We start from the raw sequence: 26,123 nt of genomic DNA, 5'->3' as shown, positions 1-26,123 counted from the left end.
GGTAGCGCCGGTTTTTTATTGCCCCGTTTAGAGCCTGCAGATCAATGCGCAGCCCGAATTTTATTTGCTCTTGGAGTTATAAACGTGAATTCACCCAGCTGCGCTTCGTAACCGCTCTCCCTGCTGCCAGGCACGGTGTGGGGGACACAGGGGGGGGGGACACGGTGGGGACAGGTTCGCCCGGTGGCCGTGCCCGTGTCTCGGTGCGCGCGGCAGCAGCCGGGGTTGCTCTTTTCTCGCGCTTTTTGTGGCCGGTCAAATCTCCTCGGGGGCCCCCGCGAGTGACCTCTTCCTCAGCGCGGCCGCTAAGCCCTTTGTAATGGGATTTTGCGGCAGAATCGGCAAATTAGGGGAGAAGTGAATGTGTTAAGCCGCGGGTTTCGTTCTGGGTCTCCCCCTCCCCAGCCCGCTGCCCGCAGCCGCCTGCACAAAGGGGACGATCTCCGCTTTCATCTCCGACCCTCAGAAGTCGGAGCCTTATGGGGTTGGGTCCCCATCCCATCCCATCCCCTGGGTCCCCATCCGTCCCCTCCCGAGGGGACAGGGGCAGGCAGAGCCTGGGGGGCAGAGTTAATTTTGAGGACTTCATTAACGCCAGCAAGCACAAGCTGTAAATGCTCATTAATTCCCTGCTCGCTGATGGCTTTTGGAGCTAATTCTGCGCTCCCGGGACCCTCGGCCTCCTCCAGCCCCGTCCCCAGGGAGGGCAGGGGGCTTGTGGGGGGAGGGCACCCCCCGGGGGTCTCCTGTTTGGAGCCCACCAACCCCTGCGGGTGATGCCCTGGCCCAGCCCCACAGGGAAACACCTGGAACGGGGTGGGCAGGATCCCATTTTGGCACCCCAAACCCCCAAAAACGAAGGCAGGGAGGTGGCGGTGACGGGTCCCCAAGCCTGGGGGGCACCGCGCAGCCCCCCCGGGGCCCCCGTAAGGGCCTGATTTATGGCAGCCCCCGAAACGCTGCCACGGAGCGCGCGGGCCAGCGCGGGGAGCGCAGCTGCTGGAGCAGATCAGCGCCTGATTAATGTTGGGCAACTTGTTATATTGTCAGATAATTATCCCCAAACTGTATGACTTTTCTGCTAAGTGGCAGCGCTTAATTACGTTTTTAATTACACCGTGATCACCGCAGCCCCTCCGAGCGGGAGGCGGGAGCTGGGGATGCCAGGAGAGGGGCAGGGGCACGGCGCAGCCCCCGGACCTCTTACTGGGGGGCACTTGGGGAGGGGGCAACCCCACTGCAGACCCCTCCCCATACAGCAGCGTGGGGCACCCGGCTGCTGTGTCCCCAGAACGATCGTGGTGAGGTTTTGGGGTGGCTCCCAGTGGGTGTAGGATGAGGGGAGGGGTGCCGGGGTGTAGCCCCTTGCTAGGGCTCGGTGTCCCCTGCGCCCCCCCGGCCCCATCCGGCTGGGGGCAGCCCGGGGTCTCACTTCCCCTCACAGGCAGGCCCGGGTCAGGGGTCAATGCATTTAAAATTCCTCCTGGCTCTTAAACTCCGGAGAGCAACCGGAGGGGGGGGGGGGGGGGGGGTGCTCGGGCTGCGTGGGGAACGCCGGCCCCAGGGGCACGGGGAGCCGTGTGTGCACGGGGGGGCTGTGTGTGTGTGTGTGTGCACGCTTAGGTGTGCGGGCGGGTGTGCACGTGCAGGAGGAGGGCACGCTTCTAGGGTGGAGGCGTGAGCCCCCGCGTGTGCAAACGTGCGTGCACGTGGGTGTGAGGAGCAGGGACCCCCCTGGGTGCCCCCACCCTGCACCTCCTGGGACCCTCACCTGGAGCTGGGGGTGTCAGCAGGACGGGACCCCAGGGAATCAGGTGCGGGGGGCACCCACGGGACCCCAGCCCTCCCGTGGGGATGGGGACGGGGACGGGCTCTGCTTTATCCCCGGGGCCCGGGGGGCTGCAGGGGGGTGGCCGCCGCCCTCCCCGCCGGACGCCGCAGCGCCGGGAGGAAACGCGGGCGTTATCGAGCCGCTGGCTGCAGCCCTGGCTCGGCCGCGGCCTCTGGCCCCAAATTTCCTGGCGTGACCATCGCGGCGGTGCCGTCCTGGGCTCTGCCTTCACCACCCAGCAGGCAGGAGATGCGGCTTCCTGCTGCCCCACGGGGCTGGGTATGTGGGGAGGGGAGGGGTCCGGCCCCAAAGGCCTCTCCCTGCCCAGTGGAGGGGAAGAGATTTGGGGTTTTGGCCCCTTTGCGCCCTGCTCCCGCTTTTTTGCGTGTGTGTGTGGTGAGCATTGGGGCTTGGGGGCACAACTCCCCCCCCAAAATCCTTCCCCAAACAGCCCCTTTTAGCGTCGCCGCAGCCGGATGGGGTGCCCCCCGAGAGAGGACTGCATTTCGAGGGAAAAAAATGTAAGAAAAGGTCCCTGTCCCCGCTATCTCAGGAATCCAGAGCGCGCCGGCACGGCCCCGGCCCCTTGTCCTGGCCATATTTCATCCCAGACGTCGCCGCTGGCCGCGGACCAGCACCGTGGGGATGGGGATGGAGGGAGGTGATGGGGATGGAGCGAGGCTGCAGCCGGGACGGGGCAGCCCCAAAACGATGGTGGGGTTTGTACGGGGGACTCAGTGCCCCCGCCACACGAGGCTGGGGGCTTTTTCGGGTCCCTGTGGGCACCCAGTGCCCCCGAGCAACGGGGTGCAGGCTCGGCCACGTCCCCCCTGCCCCGAGCCCCGCTGCTAATGACGTCTCGCGACCTGCTTGCGAGGAGCGTAAATTATTCAGCTCCTCATCAGGGCAATTAAATTAACTCGGCGATGCGGGCCATGAATATTTCACGGGGCAGGGTCTGGAGCCGTGCGCCGGGGCCGAGCCCCTTCCCACCGCCCCGGCGGGTGCGGCGAGACCCCATGGGGGGCTGCTGGGAGCACTGGGGGTGCCCCCCCTGTCTGCCCAGGTTACTTCCAGTGGCTGCTGATGGAGGCCAGGTGCTCGCAGCCCCCCCTGGGTTTTTTTTTTAGGGGGGTACCACCAGGGGCTGTCACCACCCCGGGGACCCCAAGCCTGCTGCCCTCCCCGTGCCCCGGGCTGTGCCAGCCCGCAGCCACCTCCCCGCTGGGATCTCGGTCAGGATTTCTCTTTTCTTTCTTCCCCCGCTCCGAACAATTAATAATTTATCCCATAATAAAAGAGGAAACGGTTAATGAGATGAAAACAAGCCAGAAACATCTGCTGGGGCGGCTTTCATCGCCAGCCCCGGGCCGCCTGCGCAGGAAGCGGTGGCGGGAGGGGGACGGGGGGTGCCGGGGGGGGACACGGCGGCAGCAGGAGGCTGTCCCCCACACCCGGCCTTCCTCACCACGGCCCCCTCCTCCTCCTCCTCCTCCTCCTCTTCCTCCTCCTCCGGCTGGACCCTGGCAGGAGGGGAGAGCCTGCGGGGACCGGGAGCCAGGGGGGCACCACGGGGACAGGGATGGGGATGGGGATGGGGTCCGTGGGTGCTGTGGGGCCGGTGGGGAGGGATTGGGATCGGGGCCGGCCGCTGCTGCTGCTTCTGCTTCCAATTTAGCTGATCCCTGCCCCGATGGCTGCGGCTCTCTAATCTGTTTGTCTTCCAAAGCCATTAAGCTAATTCGGAGCCCTCCGAAATCCCCCGGCTCTAATCCCACCCCGGCTCGGCCACTTTTTGGGTCAACGGGCCTTGTGTGTGGGGAGGAGGGGGCAAAACTGGGGTATTTGGGGGCAAGAAGGGATCCCCACACCGCTGTGGGTGCAGCCCCAGCACCCCCGAGCCCCCCGTGGTGTCCCCATCCCTGTGCCACCAGGGCGAGGGGACCCCCGCGGCCCCTCGCCACCCACGGGGGGGAGCAGGGGACGGGGTCGTGCTGATAAGGGACATCGCGGGGACGGGACGGAGCGATGACAGCTGCGGGGAGATGGCCCTGTCCCCCCCCCACCCCGCCAGGCACCGGAGGAGGTGTCGTGGAAAAACAGACGTCAGCAGCGGCCCCAGGAATTCGGGATGGGGACAGGGCCCCCCAGGCCCTATAGACGGGGGAGCAGAGACCTGCCAGCTTGGCACCTCCCCATTGTGCCACCCATTTTTTTTTTCCCAAAACCTCTTTTTTTTTTTCTTCTTCTTTTTTTTTTGTTCCTTCCGTCACCCATCCACGGGCTCAGCAGGGAGGGGAAGGGGCTAATCCCCTCCTGGGGGGCTAATCCCCACCTGGGGGCCCCTCACCCTTCATTACGCGGTGCTAACGAGGGGAGAGGACGGGTGGTGACAGGGGGGGATCTGTCACGACATGGTGCCCCCCCCCCCCCCCCCCAGCCTCCCTATGCTGCAAACCCTGGCACCCTGCCCCCCCCACACCTCCATCATCTCCTCGTTACCTGCACGGCTAATTGGGGGCCTGGTGACAGACAGCCTCATTAACAGCTTAATTTCGGCTCGGGCTCTTCCTGCCCAACCCCAACCCTGGCGGGGGGGGCACCCTGTAAGGGATGGGGACCTTGGGGACACCCCCATGGGGTCAGGCACGCTGGCACACACACGTGTGACACCGTGCAGCGCACGGGGGGCCCCCTGCCAGCCTTGGGGACGGGGACGGGGTCGGTGCCACCCCGCTCCCCGTGGCGCTGCCACCCTCCAGCCGCCCCCCCCGGCCTCTCCCCACGCTTGTTTGCTCGGTAACGGCCCCGCTTCGGCTCCTTTGTGCCCGCAGATAACAGCGCCCGCCGCCGCCTCTGAAGCACCGGTGGGGAGTGGGGGCACCACCGCCACCACCCCACAGCCAGGGATTTGGGGTTTGGGGTTTGGGGTTTGGGGTTTGGGCAGCAATCCGGGCCCCACAGCCAGCCCCTTGGGGTGCCCCGCCACGCTGAGCCCACCTCGGGGCATCCCGGGTTCCCTCTGTCCCCATTTTGTCCCCTCTGTCCCCATTTTGTCCCCTCTGTCCCTGTTTTGTCCCAATTTGGCACGTCCAAGGCCCCCTCCCCAGCACCCCCAAGCCGTGTCCCCGTCCCCGGTGGAGTTTTCCTACAAATTGGCCCCAAAATGCCACCCCGGATGGAGGCCTGGCCGCGGTTCAAATGCGGCGGCGTGTGGTTTATCGGCAGATAACAGCCCCGCGGCCAGCACGGAGGGGGCTGCACCCCCCCGGGAGCCTGGCACCGTGGGCACGGGGGCTGCTGAGCCCCCCCAAAGCGTGGGGACATCCAGAGGGACCCCCAGCAGGCCCCGTGTGAACACTGGGATCTTTTGGGGTGCCTCAAGGCGGGGGTCCCCACGCACGCGGTGTGCCCGTCCCCATCCACCCCATGTCCCGGGGGGGCGAGGGGCAGCCCCTGGGGATGATTTTGGGGGGGGTCCTCAGCACGGGGACCCCGTGGGCGGCACGGAGGCGAGGGCTGGTGGCGTGGGGCACGGCGCCGGGTGGCGGGAGCTTTGTTTGATCCCAGATAAGGCGGCGACGCCAAGCACCTGGCGGGCAACCAGGTGCCACACGGGGGGGGGGCACCGAGGGTGCTGCCACCCCCCCACACCCCCCCCCCAGTCGCCACGGGTGCCCAGCCTCAGCTCCGTGTCCCCGTGTCCCCCTCCAGCCACCCACGCACCCCGTGGACACTCAGGGGGGGCTAAATTTGGGGAGGGGGCTCCGTGGGGGGAGCGGGGGCAGCCCCCATGCGCCCTCCCCACGCGCGTCCCGAGGGGCGCAGCCCCCCCGGGTCCCCCCCCCCAGTGTCCCCCAGCCCCATAGCAGTGTGCCCACGCGTGCCCACGACCCCCGTGGGTCCGGAGGGGGTCCGGAGGAGCCGTGCCCGGTGCCGGGACCCCCCCCGGGACCCCATCCCCGTGCCCGTGGGCGGCGCCGCGCCCCCCCCCAGCTCCGCGCGGTGCCATCCGCGGGCGGGCAGCGCCCCCTGCCGCCCCCCCAGCCCCCCTGCACCCCCCCGAAGACCCCCCCCGCAGCCACACTGCAGCCCCCAGCACCTCCCCATTGCATCTCCCTCCCCCAGAAGCCCCCCCGGAGCCCCCCTGGAACACCCCCCCTTCCTGCAGCCCCCCTGCAGCCCCCCCATTGCAGCCTCCCCCCCCCGCAGACCCCCCCAGAGCCCCCCTGCAGCCCCCCCTGCCCTCTGCCCCCCTCGTCCCCCCCCGTTACAGCCCCCCCAGCAGCCCCCTCCCCATTGCAGCCCCCCCATTGTAACCCCCAGAGCCCCCCCTCCATTTCAGTCCCCTTTTACCCCCCCCATTGCACCCCCCCATTTCAACCCCCCCATTGCAGCCCCTCGGAGCCCCCCCCCCGTTTCACCCCCCCCACCTTACACCCCCCATTGAGCCCCCCACATTCCAGCCCCCCCTCCAACCCTCCCCATTGCAGCCCCCGGATCCCCCCCCCCCATTTCAGCCCCCCCTTGCACCTCCCCTATTGCACCCCCCTATTACAGCCCCCCCCTCCACCCTCCCCTATTGCAGCCCCCCCATTGCAGCCCCCCCATTGTACCCCCCTGGATCCCCCCCCCCATTTCAGCCCCCCCATTCCAGCCCCCCCTATTCCAGCCCCCCCTTCACCCTCCCCTATTGCACCCCCCCCCATTGCAGCCCCCCCATTGCAGCCCCTTCACTGGACCCCCCTGGAGCCCCCCCTGAAGCCCCCCTCCCCAATTCCATCCCCCCCCTTTTACACCCCCCTATTACAGCTCCCCCATTCCAGCCCTCCCTGCACCCCCCCCATTACACTCCCCCCTTTCACCCCCTCCATCGCACCCCCCCACTGCAGCCCCCTTCCCCCCCACACCCCCCAAATCCCCCGAAACCCCCCCAGACCCCCCCCCAACCCCTCAGGCCCCATTCTCCACGAGCCGGGCTGGCACTAGGACCGCGCGGCCACCCTCCGCCCCCCTCCCACCACCACCGCGCATGCGCAGTGCTCACCCTGCCCTCCCCGAAGCCACTTCCGCCCGGCTGCGGGCGGAAGCGGAAGGGCCGCCATCACCGCCGGGACCGCTGAGGGGAGCCGCGGCGGCGGGGGGGGGGGACCGGGAGCTGCGGCGCCATGGCCGGGATCCTGTTCGAGGACATCTTCGACGTGAAGGACATCGACCCCGAGGGCAAGAAGTTCGACCGAGGTGAGATGGGGGAGCACGGGAAACCCGGGGGGGGGCGTCCGGTACCGGGAGGGGGGGTCCTGGGGCTGTGGGGGGGGTCCTGGGGGGTCCCGGGGCCTGTGGTGATGGGGAGGTGCCCGCAGTGTCCCGGCTGCACTGCGAGAGCGAGTCCTTCAAGATGGACCTGATCCTGGACGTCAACATCCAGATCTACCCCGTGGACCTCGGTATGGGGGGGGAGTGGGGGGGTAATGAGGGGTAGGGGGGGGCTGGGGGGAGGTTGGGGGGGTATTGGGGGGTGTTGGGGGGGGTGGGGAGAGGATGGGGCTGGGGGTGCTGTATGGGGAGGGGGAGGGCAATGGGGGGCATTATATGGGGGAAGGATACTGAGGGGGTGCTATATGGGGTGGAGGGGGGCACTATATGGGAGGGAAGGACACTGGGGGGGCATTATAATGGGGGGAAGGACACTGGGGGGCACTATGTGGGGGGCACTATATGGGGGGAGGGAGGGTAATGGGGAGGCACTGTATGGGGGAGCACTATATGGGGGGAAGGACACGGGGGGCACTATATGGGGGGAAGGACACTGGGGGGCACTATATGGGGAAGAAGGGCACTGGGGTTGCACTATATGGGGGGAGGACGCTATGGGGCAGCACTGTATGGGGAGGGGTGACACTATATGGGGAAGAGGGGGGCACTACATGGTGGGGGGCATTACATGGGAAGTGGGGGCAACCCTAAGTGGGGTGAGCACACCCCCGCTGCGAACAAGGTGCTGGGGATCTGGGTGCTGCAGGGCCTCCCGTCCCTGCCCAGAGCTCAGCCGGCCCCCCCAGACCCCTCGCCGCGTCCCCCAAAAGCAGCTTTCCATGAGCAGCAGCACCCCCAGCCCTTCCCCAGCCCCTCTGGGTGCCCCTGGGACGCGGGGAAGGGTGGGGGACGCAGGCTGTGCGCCCCCCTGCCCCTTGGATCACAGCGCAGGGCACCCACCGCTGTCCCTGCCTCCAAACCCGTCCCTGCAGGTGACAAATTCCGCCTGGTGATCGCCAGCACGCTGTACGAGGACGGCACTCTGGACGACGGCGAGTATAACCCCACGGACGACCGGCCCTCCAGGTACCGGGGCTGGGGGGCTGAGGGAAGAGAGGGCGTCCCCCTGGGGATACGTGGAGGAGGATTTGGGGTTTTGGCGCTGCTCTGAGCTTTTCCTGTCCCGCTGCAGGGCGGACCAGTTTGAGTACGTGATGTACGGCAAGGTGTACCGCATCGAGGGGGACGAGACCTCCATGGAGGCAGCCACGCGCCTGTGAGTGCCCCGAGCTTTTTGGGGAGGCAGCGGGATGTGGGGCCGCAGCTCCTGCGGGTTCCCATCCCCTTCTCACCTCTCCTCTCCTCTCCTCCTGCCCCAGCTCTGCCTACGCCTCCTACGGGGGGCTGCTGATGCGGCTGCAGGGAGACGCCAACAACCTGCACGGCTTCGAGGTGGATTCCCGCGTCTACCTGCTGATGAAGAAGCTGGCCTTCTAGGAGAGGCCGCACCTCGAGGCTTCCCAGAGACATTCTGCCAGCGAGAAAACGGGAGCCCCAGCACCCCAAATCCTGCCCCAGTATCTGTGCTTCCCAGGCGGGTGCAGGAGGAGGTGTACTCCTTCCTCACCTTGTTGTTTTTTTGTTTTTTTTTTTTATGCCTCCTGGGATTTGTGGTCCCCTCCTGCGCAGGGAGAGGCGCCTGATGCTGAGCAGAGACCACGCTGGGCACCCTGCGGCCCTGCCTGCTGCTGGTCTCCTCTCACCTCCCTCTTCCTGCGCGTCCGAGGCGGGCTCAGCCCCGGCTGTGCTCAGGGATCTGGCCGCATCGGGGCTGGCCATCATTTTGGAGCCATCCCGTGACGGGCCTGGCTCGTTCTTGATTAAACCAGCACGCGTTTTCTAGGGCTGGCTGAGTTGTGAGGCTGATGGGGAGCGGGTGGTGCGCCTGCACAGGACCCCGAGCACTTCCAGAGGGTGACGGGGACACTGGGATGGCCCCAGAGGGTGCCGTGCTGCTGATCTCGCTCCTGCAGAGCTGGCGGCTGCCACGGGAGGGAGCCGGGCACAGGGAGACGCCGCAGCACGTCCCCAGCGCCTCCTCTCGCCGAGGCTGCAGGGGGCAGAGGAGGAGGCGAAGGCCCCTTTAGAAAAATAAGGGCTTTAATCGCCAGGCGTTCACAGTCCGGTGGGAGCGAGGTGAGGTGCGTGCGACCAGGGCTGGGTTTGACCCCCTGGGGGCACGCTCCCGGGCACCCGGAGCACAGCTCGGCGTCCTGCGGGGTTTTTCTGCCCTCCCCCATCAGTTCAGGCCCCGCTGGGGGGGTCCCTGCCGCCCCCCTGGCCTTGGTCGCACAAGTCCTTGGCCAGGTCGTGGAAGAAGAAGCGCAGCTTGCCCTGCAGCAGCCGCTGGTAGGCGAGGAAGATGACGGCTGTGTCCAGCTCCTTGGAGCCTGCGGAGCAGCCCGGCTCCCATGGCTCTTCCTTGGGGGGGCGAGAAGGGGACAGAAGGGTCACAAACGTCACCGTGCTCAGCCCCCTGCTGCCCCCACAGTGCCGGGGGGGGGGGGGGGGAGGCGAGCTCTCACCTCCCAGGTCTTCAGCAGCACGAGGAAGGCCTCGGCGTGGCGGTAGAGCCGATTGAGCTGCCCGGCCCAGCACTCCTGGCTCTCCTGGCTCCGCGCCCCCCTCACGGCGTCCACCAGCAGCACCAGGTCGCAGAGGATCTCGCGCCTCTTGCTCTGGTTCTGGGGAGCAGGCAGGGAGGGAGCGCGCTGACCCTGCTGCCGGTGGGGCTGGGGGTCCCCGTTCCATCCCTCGCCCCCCCCGTGCCACCAGGTGCGCCCCCCCCCACCCCCCCCAAGCGGCCTCGTGCGGGGTTTTCGGTGCCCTGTGCTTACCCTGGGGTCCTGCTCCAGTCCCACGGGCACCCCAGGACCATCCTCCCAGCCCTCCTCACCGATTTGGTTTTCCACTGCGTCATTTTGACATCCACCGGGGGCAGCGCCACGGGGCAGCTGAGCACCGAGGGAGCTTGGCACTGGTTCTGTCGGGGCAGAGGACGTCAGGGCTGCGGTCTGGGGCCAAGAGCTGCGCCCAGCCCTGCCTGCCACCGGGTTTTGGGGTACGAGGGGCTCCTCACCGCTTTCTTTTCCATGTCCTTGGCCTCCCCGATGTACTTGTGGATGAGCCTGGGGTCGCACACCAGCCGCGCCGGGCTGGCACGGCCCTCTTTGACGTGCAGGAGGAAGGACGTGAGGAGGAGCAGCCCTGGGGGAGAAGGGGGCAGCCCGTGGGCACCCGGCCCCCTTGCGCAGCCCTAGCTGCTGCTGCCGGCCCGGATTGCCCCGTGGGGGGAGGTTTGGGGGTCCCAGGGGGTCGTGGTGCTCTGCCCCACGGAGGGGAGAGGGGCCCCGTGTCCCAGCTCTGCCCCAGCGCTCGGTGCCGGCCGGGGAGAGCCGGGAGTTCCCAGCTGCGCAGGAGGAGGGGGAAGGATGTGACAAGTGTTGGGGCTGGCTTTTAGGCTCGGCTCCAGCCTGGGAAGCAGGCAGGGAGCCGAGCTGCATTCCCAGCACCGTCCCTCCTGTCGGGAGTTTGTGCCAGGAGCGGCTCCAGGCATCACGTGCGCTTCGGGGAATCCCTGCCTGCAGCCTGCGGCCACACGCGGCGGCTCCTCGCCGCTGGCTGCAGCCAAGGGCTCTCCTGCCACGCAGCCTCCCCAGCACTGCCGGCACATTGCTGGCCCTGGCACCCCTCTACCAGGTGCCCTCTGTGCCCTGTGCCGTGCTGGTGGCCTCCAAAATCTGCTCTGCACCCACCCGGGGCCCTGCTCCCTGCCCGCCTCAGCACTGCACCTGTCCCCAAAAGCCCTCGGTGTCAGCACAGCCCACTCGAGGCCGGACTCTGCAAGACGCCCGGGCACTTTGGGGACCAGGTCAGCGCCACCAGCCCTCCCCGTGGTGTTTCCTTGCTGCCAACGGGTGGCACGAGGGCTGTGCCCAGCTCCTGGGCTGCCAACCGGGGTATATATGGGGTATATATGGGGTATATATGGGGCCGTGTGGGCGCGGTGCCGCAGCGCTGCCCCTTCCCGCTCGCCCCGCACTCACTGTTCAGCTCCATGCTCGCCTGGGGGCTTCGGCCCTGCATCTTCCACCCTGGGGCCAGCGGCTGCTCCCCGGCTCCCGTCCCCCTTCCATGGAGGGCAGCTGTGGTGCGGGCTCCCCGCGAGCGGCCGGGACGGAGGGGCCGGGCGCCGGGAGCACCCCTCGGACGGCACGGCACGGCACGGCTCTCCGGCCCGGCCGCCGTGCCGAGGCAGAGTGATTTCCTGTTGTGTCGCTGCTGACCTTCGAGTAAAAATGCTCCGGGGGCCCCGTGGACGGCTTCCTGCCTCCGGCCGTTTCCTCTCTTGGCTCTGGGACCGGGAAGGGCGTCCCCGGGCGCCCTCGGGGCTCCGTCACCTGCCCCCTGCCCCGAGCCTGAGCGCACCGCGCCGGGATGGCGGGGTTGGGTGCCTCAGCTCGGCCCGTCCTGGGGACGAAGGTGGCCCTGGTACCTGCAGGAGAGATGGTGGCGGTGGCTCTCTTTGCGTGGTGGCCCAAGGGGCCGTCGGCCCAGGTGGGTGCCGCTCCCTGCTGAAGCAGCCAGGCACCCAAAAACCCCTCGCTGGCTGTGGGCCCCATCCCCGGCGGTGGGCTCCATCCCCCTGAGGGGCTGAGGGGGGTGGAGATCCCCGGTGGGGCTGCAGCATGCAGTGACCAATGCAAGCTGGAGCATGGGGACCCGAGACTTGGCCCTCAGGGTGATTTTTTGGGGAAGAACCGGGTGAAATCCCCACAGGCGCCCACGTAACCACGTGCGCTCCCACCGCAGCCCCGTGCGTGCGCACCTCCCGCGGCACACCTCAGGTTGCACGCTCAGGTTTCCCCCATGCACACCGTGCTCACGCAGCCCCCCACGCCCACCCCCACCGTTCGGGACCCCCCCACACACCCTCCTTCCCCCCGCATCTGGCTCGGAGCAGCCTGCTCCCAGCCCCGCTCCGCGTGTTTCCAGCCCTGTCCCCGCGGTTCCCGGCAGCGCCTGGCCGGGTGACAGCAGCCAGAGTAAACACCCCGGCCCCGCCGCCTGCCCCCTGCCCCTCTCGGCCTCCCCACCTGGCAGCCCACCTTTTGGGCAGCGTGGGGGGGGGGTCCCGATGGGCTCCGGCAGCCCCACGGCTCCAGGGATGGCGCTGGCTGCACGGCTCGGGCACGGCGGCCGGAGAGCGGAGCGGCGAGCGGCGGGGTCAAGCACCGCTGGGCTTCCCCCGCACGGCCATGCCCCGTCTCTGCGGACGTGACGGGCTGCAAACGCGCCCTGCTGGCACGCTCGGCCCCTGGGCCAGTGCTGGCCACGGTCCTGCTGCTGGTCCTGCACCAGTCCTCGATGTACCCCGCTCCCCGCTGCACCCCGCTCCCCGCTGCACCCCGCTCCCCGTCCCTCTCCAGGTGCAAAGCCCTTGGTGATGGCGTGCTGGGGAGCTGCAGCGCCCCGGGGTCAGTGCTTGCCTTCACAATTAGCTCAACGAACCCATCGGGGCGATGGGATGGTGGCTGCTTCTGGGCGCACACCTCCTGGTTTGGGGTGCGGACACCGGAGCACCCCAAGGTGCCTAAAAGTGTCCCTTCGCCCCCAAAATGCCTCTTTTCAGCCACACCTTCACCCGGTTCCTTGCTGCTGGAAGGGGCACTGCTGCTGTTTGCTGCCCCTGCCTGGGGGGTGCGGGGGGACCCCCCGGTGCCGGCGGGGGGGCTCGGGGCCGTGCAGCTGGCCGGATCCCAGCGCCGAGTTTCCCACCTCTCCTTACGGGGTGCAAAGTGCCGGCAATCCCACCGCGGGGGGCAGCCGTTCGCACCCACTCCGCCAAGGTGCCAGGGGCGGCCGGAGGTGCCAGGTGGCCGGGGTGGGGGTCCCAGGTGGGTGGCACAGCTGCTGGCCCCCCCCCAGGCCACCCAGGTGTGCCCGCTGGGTACCCGCAGGATGCTGGGCATGTGGGAAGCAAACCTGGGCTTCCTGGGCAGGGAGGGGGGTCCGAGCCCCCTTTGAAGCCCCCATAAAAGAGCCCAGCATCAAGGGAGGAGAAAGTCAAAGGAACAAAGAGAGCGGCTAATCCCGGCCTGAGCAAACAGCCCCCGTTTGCTCAGGGCCCAGCTGGCCCCGGGGCCGGGGGGAAAGGGCCGGGGACGGGGCTGGGGGCACGGGGGGACGAGGCAGGGAGCACTCTGCATGCGGGCAGGCCCCGTGCCCCCCCAGCCCAGGCAGCTCGGCCCCCTCGGGCCCCGTTTTACATTTGCAAATTGCCAATAAACATCCGTGGGCAAACAGCCCCGTGCCCTCCGCTCCGCTCCCACGCTCGTGGACGCTGGCGGTGCTGCAAAGGGCCCCGGGATGGGATAACACAGCACGGGGAGGGGGGGCTGGCACAGATTTCCCCCATTTCCCCATGCCCACGGGCCCTGCCTGGCACCGCACAGGGGGTGCCCAGCAAGGGGGGGCCGGGACAAACCGGGCAGTGCCCCCCACGAGCATCAGCACTGCCGTGGGCATGCCCCGAGCCATCACCAACACGGCCACGCTCGCCCCGTCGGTGGCCACCGCTGCCCCCGTGCCCCATCCTGCTCCTTGCCCCGCAGCCCCTCATGCTGGCTGGGATGGGTGGGGGGCACCAGGAGGGCACCTCGCCCCCCCCTGCATCCATCCCGCGGGGCGGCGAAGGGGTTAATGCCAGGCGGCCGAGCCGCAGGTGGGCGCAAGAATGAAATTCCTTCTCGCCGTCCTGCGAAGTCTGGGCACAAATATTTGCCTGCATGTCCGGTGGGCGGGTGTGGGGGGGGGAGAGAGACCACCATCGCTCTGGGAGCGTGCTAATCCCCATGCCAAACAGCCCCCCCCCCACACTCCGTGCCCCGCACGCCTCCCCGCAGGGGTCGCCCCCGCGAGGCTTTGGGGCAGGGGGGATTTGTGGGGTGGGCGCACGGGGGACGCCGGCACCTTTGGGTGCCCCCGCGGGCAGGGAGCTGCGGGGTGCTGGCAGCGGGCACGGTGCCCTGGGCACGGCACGGCCCCACGTGGGTGGGTATTTTGGGGTATTTTGGGGTGTTTTGGGGTGTCCTGGGCATGCTGCCCGCATCCTGGCCCCCCGAGCCGTGCCGGCTGCCGCAGCTGGGAGAGAGGCGAGAAGGGGCAGAGAGCCCCAGCCGTCCCCGCCGTGCCGGGAACACGCAGTCCATAATAAACTCCATGTGTCTGGAGACGAAAAGCAGCCGCTCCCCACCCCGGCATCATGTCCCCTGGCTGCATCTCCCCCCGTTACCTGCCGCCCCCAAAACCCCTTCCACCCCCAGCCCTCCCCTTGTCCCCCCCTCCCCATCACCACCACCACCACCACCACCACCCCTTGCCTTCGTCTGGGGCGGCCCGGCCCTGCGAGCCGCCTGCCAGTTGTGCAAATATTGCCGGAACGGCTGTAATCCCCGTGTCCAACGTGAATTATGAGATATTTCCACCCATTACGACAGCCCCCCCCCCGCCCCGCCGCGTGTGTGCAGGGCCGGGGGGGATTAGTCACGGGGCAAGCCGCGTTCGGCGCAGGGCTTCGGGGAGGCCACGGCACCTCGGTGCCCCAAGCAGGGCAAGGGGGGCTTTTTTTTTAGGGGAACTGGGGGGTTTCTGAGCCTCTGCGGCTCCTCTCGGGCCTGGGCCCCAAGTTTATGGCACGGGGATGAGGCTGGCGGTGCCAGGGTGCCCGGGAGGCAAAGGGAGGCCGTGGGAAGGGGCCGGGGCGTGCGGTTTTGCCTCGACCCCATCCCTGGGGAGAAGAGGCTCCTTCCTGCCGCCCCGAGCCCGGCTCATGTTCAAAGCCCGGAGCAGACAGCGGCTAATGAGGCCAGACAATAGGGAGCTGCGTGGGGCAGCAGCGCTGGCACGGGCCGCCGCCGCCCCGAAGCCAGGCGCGGGACGGCCCCGCCACCATGGGGGCAGCGGGGACAGGATGGGACGGGGCAGCACCCGCTCCACGCCACCCTCACCGTGGGCAGGGCACGTGCCCACCGAGCCCACCGAGCCCACCGAGCCCACCCAGCATTTTGGGGGGCAGGGGAGCGGTGGCCCTGCTGTTGGGGTGCCCCATCCGCGCCATGCCAAAGGGGCACCCCAATGCCGTGGGGTCACGGGGCCGGGCACCTGCTCCAGGTGGAGGGGCTGGGGTGGCACGGGGGGCACGGGGGGCACAGGGTGGGTCAGGGGGCACGGGGCTGCCCGCTGCTGGCCGTCCCCGTCCCCATGCAGCTCCAGCTGCCCGCAGCCGGTGGCCCCGTTGGGGCTGTGCCGGCGCCAGGCCCGGCTCCGGAGCGCCTCAGAGCCGCCTTTGTGCAGCGCTCCCAGCACATGTGGGGCACTGGGAGCCAGCTGGGGGCACCGGGACCATTTTCCAGAGCTGCCCCCATCCACAAGCTCACACACCCCCAGGGCAGCCACCATCCCTCGGGCTGGGGCACCCCTGGCATTCCTAAGGGCACGCAGGGCTGGGGATGAGCGATGCCCGGGCGCAACGGGAGGAGCTGCCTCAGTTTCCCCCATGCCAAGGCCGCAGCTTCCCCGGCTTTCCTTCCTTCCCGGGAAAGGGGAGGGAGCTTCCCCCGCCGCTTCCCCACATCCCCGCGGCCGAGCCAGGAGACTGTGACGAGCTCTGGGTGCGCGGAGCCAGCGCCGGATTCCTGGCACCGGCGGGGCGGCCGGGAGCCATCGCCCGCCTCCTCCCCGCTCGGCCCCGCTCGCTCCCCGCCGTCCCCCTGGGCCGCCGCCGCCGCCGTGGGCACCAGGCGGTGACGCTGGCACGGCCACGCAGCCCCCAGCCCTCCCCTGCCGCCGGATCCCGGGCCGGCAGGGACGCCGGGAGAGAGGAGCGGGGACAGGTCGGTGGCACCGCTGGGGACAGCGGGGAGGGCAACGGGGACGGGGGTGCCAGGCTGCCAGGCACAGTCCCCGCTCGCAGAAGGGCCCGGAGAGCGTGGCAGGGCGCTGTGGGCACGGCGTGCCCGCGGGATGCACGGGAACCCTGGCGGTGTCCCAGCCCCTGGGGTGCCAGCGGGATGTCCCAGCGGGGAAACCCGGCTGCTCCTCGCGGCCTCGTGCCAGGGCCAGCTCCTGCCACGGGGCAGCTCCCGGGCATGGCCATGCCCCCACGTCCCCCCCCGGAGAGGTGCCCGGCACAGCGGGAGACAGAGGAGCGACGAGCTGGGGTGGGAAAGGGGACGGGGAGGCCGTGGGCGAGCTGCGGATGGGGCACCCTGACAGCAGGGGCAGGGGGCAGGGGGCTGCAGCCCCCCCCCCCAGCCGCTCACCGGGTTTGGGGGGAGGCCCAGGAGGAGCCTTGTGGGGAGGTAGGGGCCTGTTGTGCTCCAGCTGTGCCGTGTTTCCCTGGCTACACCGTGCAGCTGGCCGGGTGTTTGTACCGCCGAGAGTTGATTTTGGCAGCCCTGCGCTTCCCCCTCCTCCCCTCCACGCCCGCCTCCCCCTCCCCGGGCGCCCGCCCGCCACGCACCCGGCACCCGGCTCCCCTCCCTGCCACCGTCCCCTGGTCGGGGGGACACGGGTGGCACCCGGCACCCCCATATCCCCTGCCCCCCACGCCCCCCCCAGACGCTCCCCGTGCCTCGGTTTCCCCAGCTGGCCGCTGTCTCCCCAGGCCTTTCCATGGTGTCTGCTACCTGCCCGCCGCCGCCCTCGCCAGCCCGGGCACATGGGGGTGAAGAGCAGGATCGGTGCCGGGTGCCGCTCTGCCAACCTCCCCCCCACGTCCCCACTGCCCTCCCTGGGCCAAAGACCCCAAAGATCCGGGCTCCTGGCCCCCCCCAGCCTCTGCCACCGATGGGCAGGGTGCTGGGGTCCCGCTCCGGGACCTTCCTCTGCCCAGCAGCAGCCGGAGGGATTTGGGGATGCCGAGGGCACAAGTTGTGGGGTGCGTGTTGCTGGGGCCCTGCAGGGTGTGGGGAGGGGTTTGGGGGACAAAACAGGGCGGGTGGGGGGGCTGTGTGCCCTGGGGGTGGGCTGGGGGGGGTGTCCTGCAGTGCCCCCATGTCCCCGGGGGTCCCAAGCGGCCTGGGAGGGGACGGAGTGGATTTGGGGGTCCCCGGGATGTCCCTTGCCCGCAGATGCCCCATGCCAGGGGAGAATATTGGGGGGGGGGAGCATTGTAATGGGGGTGCCCTGCAAAATGCCAAGGGGGCTGTGGGTGGGTTCCCAGGGGCCACATGTCCTGGGGGAGGGGGGCACGTGGATGGGGGCGCACCCAGCATGGGTGCCTAGGGATACCCCAAATCCCGGCGGGGGGGTTGTCCTACAGTGTCCTGGGGAGTTTTGTGTGGATTGGGGGGTCCCCAGCATGCCATGGGGGTGACGGCATCCCCCAGGTACCCCATACCCGGGGAAGGGGTCAATGGATGGGGGGGGTTCCCAGGGATGCCCCATGCCCAGGGGTACCCCGTGCCTCGGGGGGTGGGTGGCAAACAGAGGGGGGGTCTCCCCAAAACACCCATACCAGGCGTCACCCCAATCCCCCCGGGGACCACCTACAGCCACCGGGGTGCCCCAGAACGACCCGGGGCCGGGGATGTGCGAAGAGGGGGAGAGGAGGCGGCTGGGCTGGGGGGGTGAGCGGGAGGGGGGGGGGTGCGCAAAGCGCAGCGGGGGCGCGTCCCCCCCGGCCGGCCGCTGCCTGCGCCTCATTAGCGGCCCTTTGTTTGCACAGGGCTCGCAGCTCCCGCTTGCCCATGCCGCCGCCTATAAAGCGGGGCCAGGGCCGGCAGCCGGGCAGAGGCGGTGGCGGCGGCAGCGGCAGGCAGCGGCCGGCCCCCCCTCCCCGCCCCCGGCCCCCCGGTTCCCCCGGCCGGCCGGCACCATGCGCGCCGCCCCGCTGCTGCTGCTGCTCGCCCTGCTCGCCCTGCCCGCCCGCGCCGCCCGCCCCAAGCTCGCCCTGCCCATCCGGCCCGACACCGAGCCGCTGCCCCCCGGGGGGGCGGCAGGTAGGACCCCCTCCGTGCGCCCCTTTTCCTCCGCACCCCCTTTCCCGTGCGCCCCGGGCGCAGGCGACCCCTCTCCGAGCCACCCCTCTCCTCGCACCCCTCTCCTCGCACCCTCTCCGCGCTCCCCCCTTCGTGCACCCCCTTTTTCCTGCACCCCAAGGGTCCGCTCTCTCCCCCCCCCCACCCCCCCAACACCCGGTGCCGGGTCTCCGCCGGGACCCCCGTGCTGGGGGAGCGGGGAGCGCGCACGGTGGGGCGGTGCCGGCCGCTGTCCGCCCCGCGGGGCTGCGGCAGGGGGGTGCCCGCGGCCCGGAGGTGACTTGGGTTTGGTTTTTTGTTTTTTTTTTGGGTGGTGGTGGGGGGGGTTGTCAATTTTTTTTTTTTGGGGCGGGGGTGTTGTCTCCGCAGGCTGCGCCTTCGGGGGGCATTTCTACGCGCTGGACGAGACGTGGCACCCGGACCTGGGGGAGCCCTTCGGGGTGATGCGCTGCGTGATCTGCCACTGCGAGCCGGTGAGAGCCCCCCCGCGCCGCGCCGCACACGGCGGAGACCCCCCCAGCACGGGGCCCTGCTGGGGAGGGGGCTGGGAGCTGGGGGGGGGTCGCCCCCTTCACCCCCATCTCCGCCCACCCCATGGAAAGCGAGCAGGGATTCCTGCAGCCGGCCTGACACCTGGGTGTCCCCCCCCCGGGGGCAGCGGGGAGGAGAAGGGGAGGGGGGGGGCTTAAAGGATCAGGCTTCGTTCTCCTTCCCCTCCTCAGGACGGCCCCCGGCCCCCCCTCCAGCAGCCCCCCGAGGCTGGAGGGGCCGCGCACAGCTGGGCAGGGGGATGGGGGCTGGGGGGGGGAGCAGGGAGGGCTTGGCTGCGGTACAGGCAGCTGGGGGCTGCGCAAGGTGTCCGGGGGGGGGCTCCAGATGGGCTGGGGGAGCCGGGCCGTGCCGGGGGAGCGCTGGAGCCCTGAATGTGCCACCCGAGGGGAATTTGGGTGGTTGGGTTGCCCGCGTCCCTGGCACGGCTCGGCATGGCTCTGCCCACCCCAGCAGAGGAACCGCCGAGGGAAGGCAGCGGGAAAAGTGAACTGCAAGAACATGAAGCAGGACTGCCCCGTGCCCGCCTGCCCCCGCGCTACGCTGCTGCCCGGGCACTGCTGCCACACCTGCCCCAAAGGTGAGCGCAGCCCCCGTGGGACGCTGGGCACCCCCTCAGGAAGTGGATGCTTATTTTTGGGGTTGTCTGTGCCCCTGGGATGCCCACGAGGTGCTGGGCAGGGGCGCACAGAGGGCGCACGGGGCTGAACCCAGCGTGCCCCCGGCGCACAGCCCTGTTTTTTGCTTTATTTTGGGAGGGGGGGGATTCAGTTTTACCGTAAGCAGCCTGCTGCAATCCCCTCCCCGCTGTGCCTTGCCATGCCAGCCTTGCCAGGCCCCCCGGAGAAGAGCTCCGAGCCCCCCTTCGACACCTTCGAGTACTTCCAGGACAAGGAGGACGAGCTGGACAAGCCCTACAACGACCGCTCCTACCTCAGCTCCGAGGGCCTGGCCCGCGACGACGCCCGCACAGGTGAGCCCCGGGGCAGGCAGCGGGGCCACGGGACGTCCCCACGCTCCCTCCACGACCACCTTTCCCCCCCTCCCAGAGTTCGTGGCCCTGCTGACGAGCGGCCCCGAGCCGTGGCACCCCACGTCCAGCGCGGTGGCCAAGGCTCGCTTCACCCTCCTGCGCTCCTACCTGCTCTTCTCCATCAGCTACGAGCGGTGAGTCCCCGAACACACGGGGTGCAGGTGTGCTCGTGCCTCAGTTTCCCCCCCTCTGGACACTCCCTGCGGTGTCACGGCCTCGCCTTGTTGCGGTGGTGGTGGGGAGAGATTTGGGGAGGGGGGCGAGGTGCCGGGGGTCCGGCGGTGCTTGCGGGCAGCCGGCATTTCGGCGCGGCGCCGGCACGGCCTCACCCCTTCGCCTCCAGGGCTGGAGTGCAAACAAACGGCACCGGGACCGGCTCCAGGGCCGGGGGACGTGGGCACAGCGGGGCAGAGGCGCCGTGCAGCCCCGTGCCCCCGCTGGCGGGCGCTGCCGACGGGGCCCCCAGTCCCCGCCGTGCCCTCCCCGGCTGCCCGCTGGCGGCGGCTGAGCCTCTCCTCTCCTCTCCTCTCTCTTTCCCTCCCTCCTTCCCGCTCCGGTTTCTTCTGCTCTTCCTCGCTTCCAGGCCCCTTTTGCATAGTAAAGTGGTGACTAATTTCCAGCTCCGACCGGGGGAGCCAAACGGAGCCGAAAATGCTCCTAATTTACAGCCGGGCCGACCGCTCGGCTCCCCGCGGGTCCGGCCCCACCGTCTTCCCCAGCGGGGACCCCCTCCTGTGCGGTGCCAGCCCGGCTCCGCTCCGGGGCAGGGGGACCCCAGGGGACCCCGGCCAGCTTTGGGCCACCCCGGGTGCTGGTGCCCAAGGGAGGGGAGCCAGGGGGTGAGGGGGGGTCTCCGTTCACCCCCTCGGTGCCCGCAGGCTGGGGAGGCCGAGCCGGGTGCGTTTCAGCGACCCCGAGGGCAACGTGCTGTTCGAGCACCCCGTGCAGAAGAGCGCGGCCCCCGAGGACGGCATGGTGAGAGGGGCAGGAGGGCACGGGGGGGGTAAAACAACCTACTAGTGCCCCCCCACGCCTGGCAGCACGGTGCCCCCGACCCCTGCCCAGCCTTTCCTCGCCCGCAGCTCTGCGGGATGTGGCGCACGGTGTCCAAGGCCAACGTGCAGCTGCTGCGCGGGGAGCAGCTCCGCGTCTCCCTCGTCACCCGCGCGCAGCCCTCCGGGGAGGTCCACGGGCACATCCTCAAGCACCGGGCGCTCTTTGCGGGTAAGGCTGGGCCCCCCACGCGCCCCCCACCCCCAAACGGGTGCCCGGCGGGGTGCCCCTCACGCCCCCTCTCCCCGCTCAGAGACCTTCGGTGCCATCCTGACCTCCTCGGACCCCGCGCACCTGGGAGCCGGGGGCATGGCCATGCTGACGCTGAGCGACGCCGAGAACAACCTGCACTTCATCCTCATGGCCCGCGGGCTGCTGGAGCCCGGCGCCGGGGGTGAGGGTGGGCACGGGCACCCTGCAGGGTGGGGGGGTGCAGGGGGGGCGTGGGGTGGCCTCTGTGGGGTCAGGATGGGCGCAGGGGTTGTGCGTGGCGTGGGGACAGGTGTGCGCAGGGTTGGGCGTGAGCTGGGGTGTGCGTGGGTTTTCGGGGGGGTATTTGGGGCAGGGGGATGTGTAGGAGTGAGGGGCTGGGGTGCATGGGGCGTGGGGGTCAGGAGGGGGGCTGTGCAAGGATGGGGGGTGTAAGGGGGGAATGGTGCGGGCCAAGCTGTTGGCAGGGGTCGGGGCGCTCTGTAAGGATGTGGGGTGTCACTGTTGGGGAGCAGGGGGGGCAGAGGGGTGGGTTTGGGGCTCAGCTCTCTGCCCTGCCCTGCGCAGAATCCCCCTGGGTGCCGCTGCGGGTCCGCATCCTGCACCAGGGCCGGACGCTGCGGGAGGTCCGTGCCAACATCACCGTGGAGGTACGGCCGTCCCCGCCCGCCTCCCCCGGCACGCCGGCAGCCCCCGGGGCCAGGGCCCACCCCCCTACACCCCCTTCTCCCCTCCTCCAGGACCCCGACTTCGCCGAGGTGCTGAGCGACCTGTCTGCCCGCGAGCTGCAGTGGCTGGTGCAGGGGCAGCTCCGCATCGTGGCCGAGACGGAGGGCCGGCACGCGCGCCAGCTGGCCGGCACCATCACCGCCCGCCGCGGCTGTGACAGTGAGCACGGGCACCCCGGGGCGCAGGGGGCGGCTGTGCCCCCCTCCCCAGCCTCACCCCCATCCCCTCTTCATTCTCTCCCCGGGTTCAAGCCATCCAGAGCGTGCTGTGCGGGGCGGACGCCTTGCTGCCGACCAAGACGGGGGCCGTGGGCTCGGCCAAGCTGGCCCTGCACGAGAACGGCACGCTGCAGTACCAGGTAAGGGGCACGGGCACCATTCTGTGGGTGCACCTCCACGCCCCCGGGGGTGCCCCCGCCACTGCCCCTCGGCGCCCTGCCCGCAGGTGCGGGTGGTGGGCACGGCCAGCGAGGTGGTGGGCGTCACGCTGGAGACCAAGCCGCGGAGGAAGAACAAGAGGAACGTGCTCTTCGACATGACGCCCAGCTACAAGGACGGGCTGGTGAGTGCTGGCGGCACGGGGCTGGCACGGGGGGCAGCAGGGAGGCTCACACGGGGTGTCCCTGTCCCCACCCGGGTGCTTTTCCCCCTTGTGTCAGGCCCAGGGCTCCTGGCAGAGCCCCAGCGCCCGCGACGCCCACATGCTGCTGCAGAACGAGCTCTTCCTCAACGTGGCCACCAAGGACTGGGCGGAGGGCGAGCTGCGGGGCCAGGTCATCTCCCTGCCCTACAGCGGGCTCCTGGCTCGCTACACAGGTACCCAGGGCGCGGTGGCAGCGGGGTGGCAGAGCATCCACCCCCCCTCCTTTTACCACCGCCTCCCACCGCCCCTGTCTGTGCGCAGAGATGCCGGTGCCGCTGGCGGGGCAGCTGGTGTCCCCCCCGGTGGGCAGCGGGGCCGGGGGGCACGCCTGGCTGTCTCTGGACGAGCACTGCCACCTGCACTACGAGATCGCCGTGGCGGGGCTGGGCCGCCCGGCCGATGGCACCGTCAGCGCCCACCTGCACGGCGTGGCCGAGCTGGGCGAGCTGGGCACCCGGCCACACCAGCACAAGCGGCTGCTCAAGGGCTTCTACGGCACCGAGGTGAGGTGGGCACGAGGCCGGGACCCCCCCCCCGGGGTGCTGCTTCAGGGCTCGGGGCAGCCCTCACCTCCCCGCGTCCCTCTCGCCCCCGCAGGCTCAGGGGGTGGTGAAGGATCTGGACGCCGATCTCCTGCAGCACCTGGCCCAGGGCACCGCTTTCCTGCAAGTCAGCACCAAAGCCCACCCTCGAGGGGAGATGCGGGGATGGGTAGGTCCCCCCCGTGCGTCCCTGTCACCCCCCGGTGGCACGGCAGGGTCCCGGGCTGCATGACACTGCCTGGGGTGGGCTGGGAAGGGGACAGGATGGGGACAGTGCCAGCAGCCTGGCGTGGCGTGCCCGTGGGGTCCCCCTCGGTGCCAACCCTCCTGCCCCCCAGGTGCACATCCCCAACCGGTGCCAGGCAGGGGGGGCCCGCCTGGCCCCAGGGGAGGCCGAGCTCTCCGAGGGCTCCAAGGCCAGGGACGCGGAGCAGCTGAAGAAGGACCCCAACTCCTGCTTCTTCGAGGGGCAGCACCGGGCGCACGGCACCCGCTGGGCACCCGACTACGACAAGAAGTGCTCCATCTGCAGCTGCCAGGTACGGGCTGTTGGGGTGTGAGCTGGGGGGGCAGCACCCGTCGGTGTGGCCCCCCTTTTAATGAGCCCTTTAATGAGTCCCCTGCTGTCCCCAGAAGCGCACGGTGATCTGTGACCCCATCCTGTGCCAGCCCCTCAACTGCAGCCGCCAGGTGCACCCCGAGGAGCTGTGCTGCCCTGTCTGCGAAGGTGATGGGGAGGGGCAGGGGGCTCCGGGGGGGTGCTGGAGGAGAAGTGGGGGGTGTGGGTAAAGCTAGAGCCCCAGGGGCACAAGGTGGGGTGGTCCTGCCCTGTTCCTCCCCCGCTGGCACCCTTAGTGTCCCCTCATGCCCTCCCTCGTCCTTGCAGAGAAGAAGACGGAGCAGGAGGAGCTGAAGCTGGAGCGGGCACGGGACAGCAGCGAGGGTGAGTCCCGGGGGCACGGGGTGAGGGGCAGCCCCGGCCTCCCTGGCCCCCCCCGGCCATCCCACGGACGCCGTGCCCACCTCCCGCAGGCTGCTACTTCGACGGGGACAAGACATGGCGAGGCTCGGGCACCCGCTGGCACCCCGTCGTGCCCCCCTTCGGCCTCATCAAGTGTGCCATTTGCACCTGCAAGGTGAGCGCGGGCCCCCGCCCTGCAGAGCCACCCATGGGTGCTGTGAGCTGCTGGGAGGGGGGCTCGAAGCAGGGCAGGGGCAGCACCTGGTGCCGGTGCCCTCGTGAGCCCCGCACGCTCCCTGCAGGGCACCACGGGCGAAGTGCACTGTGAGAAGGTGCAGTGCCCACGCCTCACCTGCGCCAACCCGGTGCGAGCCAGCCCCTCCGACTGCTGCAAGCAGTGCCCAGGTACCTGCAACCCCCTCGCCTGTGTCCCCAATGCCACCAATGCCACCCCGTGGGTGTTCATCCTCCCCGTGCCCTCTCCCGCAGCCCCTGAGAAGAGCGTCCCCGAGCTGGCCGACAGCATGCAGGCGGACGGGCCCCGTGCCTGCCGCTTCGGGCGCCGCTGGTACCTCAACAACGAGAGCTGGCACCCCTCGGTGCCGCCCTTCGGGGAGATGAAGTGCATCCTGTGCTGGTGTGTGGTGAGTGTGCCGGCCCGCGGGCGGCACCGGGGGCGCAGAGGTTGCCCCCGCGCCAGCCTGAGCGCTTCGGGGATGGGTGGGAGAGGAGCTTGGGGCTGGCACCGAGGGACCCCGGTGGCTCAGCCCCATTCCCCACCTCGCAGTCAGGGGAGACGCACTGCCAGCGCCAGGAGTGCCCGCCGGCCGCCTGCGCCAGCCCCGCCAGGAGGGACAACCCCTGCTGCGCCAAGTGCCGCGGTGAGCCCGCGCCCAGTGCGCCCCCCTCGGGGGCCGAGCCCCAGCCAGGACCCCTCTGTGCACCCTCCCTGCCCCTCTTTCAGCCCCGTTTTCCCCCCGCAGCTCCGGACGCCCCCCCGGAGAAGGTGCACGATGCCCCGGCCGAGGCGTGGAGCCGCTAAGCAGTGACCGCTGCCCGGAGCGGGGCGAGCGCGCAGCGATGCCGGGTGGTCCCGAGGAGCCCCTGGGGCCCATCGCCCCCCTGGGGGGACGGGGACGGGGTGCAGAGGAGCAGGGATTGGGGGGCAGGGGCCAGCCCCCAGCCTGGGCACCCCCTCCCGGCACGGCCGCGGTGCCGGGGCTGCCCTGCCCGCCCCCCCCAGCAGGCAGCAGCAGGGCTGGGGGGGTCCGGGCACCCAGCGCCCCCCCTCTCCGTGAGCCCCACCGCCAGCGGGTGCAGCGGGCACCGTGCCCGCCTTGTACATAGTGTAAAATCCCTCCTGCCCCCGTCTCGCTGCGCCCGTCCCGGCTCGGCTGGACTCGTCATGTAATTTATGGGGACGGGGGTCCCGATGTATTTATTAAAAACAGAGATATTGCCCCCCCCCCGGCCCCTCCGTGTCATCCTGGCAGCTGCTGGGTCGGGTTGTGTGTGTGTCCTACAGTCCCCAGCCCTGGGCTTGTTGGGTTTGGGGGCACGTGTGCCATCTGGTTGGGGACATGGGGCTTTGGGGATGGGGCACGGGGTGCCTGTGTGGGCTGTGGGGTGGCACCAGGGGGATTATCGTGGGGATGGGGATGTGATGCTGGCTCTGCCTGTGGCCAGGGTGTGCGCAGCACCTGGGGGCCCCGCTGTGCTCTGTGCCAGCACCCCCGTGGTGGTACAAAGGTGCCAGGCCAGGGAAAGTAACACAGGGCGCTGCTGGGCCACCACGGGGTGATATCAGCACAGCACTGCCATGGTGAGAAGTGGGGACTGCACAGGGGTGTCACGGGGCTGGACTGGGATGTGGGTAGGGCAGTGGGAAGGTGGCACCGGGGTATACGGGGCTGGCACGTGCTGAGCTGGGTGTCCCAGGCCCCGTGCCTTGGCCAGCAGGGTGGCAGCACCCGTGGTGACCTCGTGGCACAGCGGTGGCACGCTGGTGGCAGCGGGCAGAGCGCGAGGCCTGGCACGGGGCTCCCCTCCGGATGCGCGTCCCGGTTGCCGCGGGGCAGTGCCAGGAGCTGACGAGCCAGGAGGGGACTCCGTGCGCGGGGCAGCAATGAGCAGAGCGTCCATTCCATCCCCTCCCTGCCACAAACTGCCCGGCAATGACCCCTTCCAGCCCAGCAAAGCCCAGTGCCCGCCCCGG

General features: G+C 70.0%; 3 protein-coding genes across 3 annotated transcripts; 2 read left to right on the top strand and 1 right to left on the bottom strand.

The window, feature by feature from the left end:
* The first annotated feature begins 6,947 nt into the window (after positions 1-6,947).
* Positions 6,948-8,991, top strand: POLR2H (RNA polymerase II subunit H). Its single transcript, XM_032193319.1, has 5 exons — positions 6,948-7,072; positions 7,195-7,278; positions 8,080-8,173; positions 8,280-8,363; positions 8,467-8,991. The coding sequence occupies exons 1-5, from the start codon at positions 7,000-7,002 to the stop codon at positions 8,582-8,584; spliced, it is 453 nt and encodes a 150-aa protein (XP_032049210.1). The 5' UTR covers positions 6,948-6,999; the 3' UTR covers positions 8,585-8,991.
* A 400-nt stretch (positions 8,992-9,391) lies between these two features.
* Positions 9,392-11,206, bottom strand: THPO (thrombopoietin). Its single transcript, XM_032193287.1, has 5 exons — positions 11,194-11,206; positions 10,227-10,354; positions 10,044-10,130; positions 9,673-9,831; positions 9,392-9,568 (listed from the first exon to the last, which is right to left on the bottom strand). Exons 1-5 carry the CDS (start codon positions 11,204-11,206, stop codon positions 9,392-9,394), a joined length of 564 nt encoding a protein of 187 aa, XP_032049178.1.
* Positions 11,207-18,578: 7,372 nt separating this feature from the next.
* Positions 18,579-25,364, top strand: CHRD (chordin). The gene is made up of 22 exons (XM_032192835.1): positions 18,579-18,662; positions 19,195-19,318; positions 19,565-19,711; positions 19,788-19,905; positions 20,650-20,746; positions 20,854-20,995; positions 21,078-21,224; positions 21,602-21,684; positions 21,775-21,922; positions 22,015-22,121; positions 22,208-22,324; positions 22,422-22,578; positions 22,667-22,908; positions 23,003-23,116; positions 23,286-23,486; positions 23,581-23,674; positions 23,834-23,890; positions 23,980-24,083; positions 24,211-24,313; positions 24,398-24,552; positions 24,696-24,789; positions 24,892-25,364. The coding sequence occupies exons 1-22, from the start codon at positions 18,633-18,635 to the stop codon at positions 24,948-24,950; spliced, it is 2,640 nt and encodes an 879-aa protein (XP_032048726.1). The 5' UTR covers positions 18,579-18,632; the 3' UTR covers positions 24,951-25,364.
* The last annotated feature ends 759 nt before the right edge of the window (positions 25,365-26,123 follow it).

This window comes from Aythya fuligula, chromosome 9 (assembly GCF_009819795.1).
Source record: "Aythya fuligula isolate bAytFul2 chromosome 9, bAytFul2.pri, whole genome shotgun sequence".
NCBI classification, from domain to species: Eukaryota; Metazoa; Chordata; class Aves; order Anseriformes; family Anatidae; genus Aythya; species Aythya fuligula.
The sequence above is the reverse complement of the archived record's forward strand: the minus strand, read 5'-3'. Positions and strand labels throughout refer to the sequence as shown.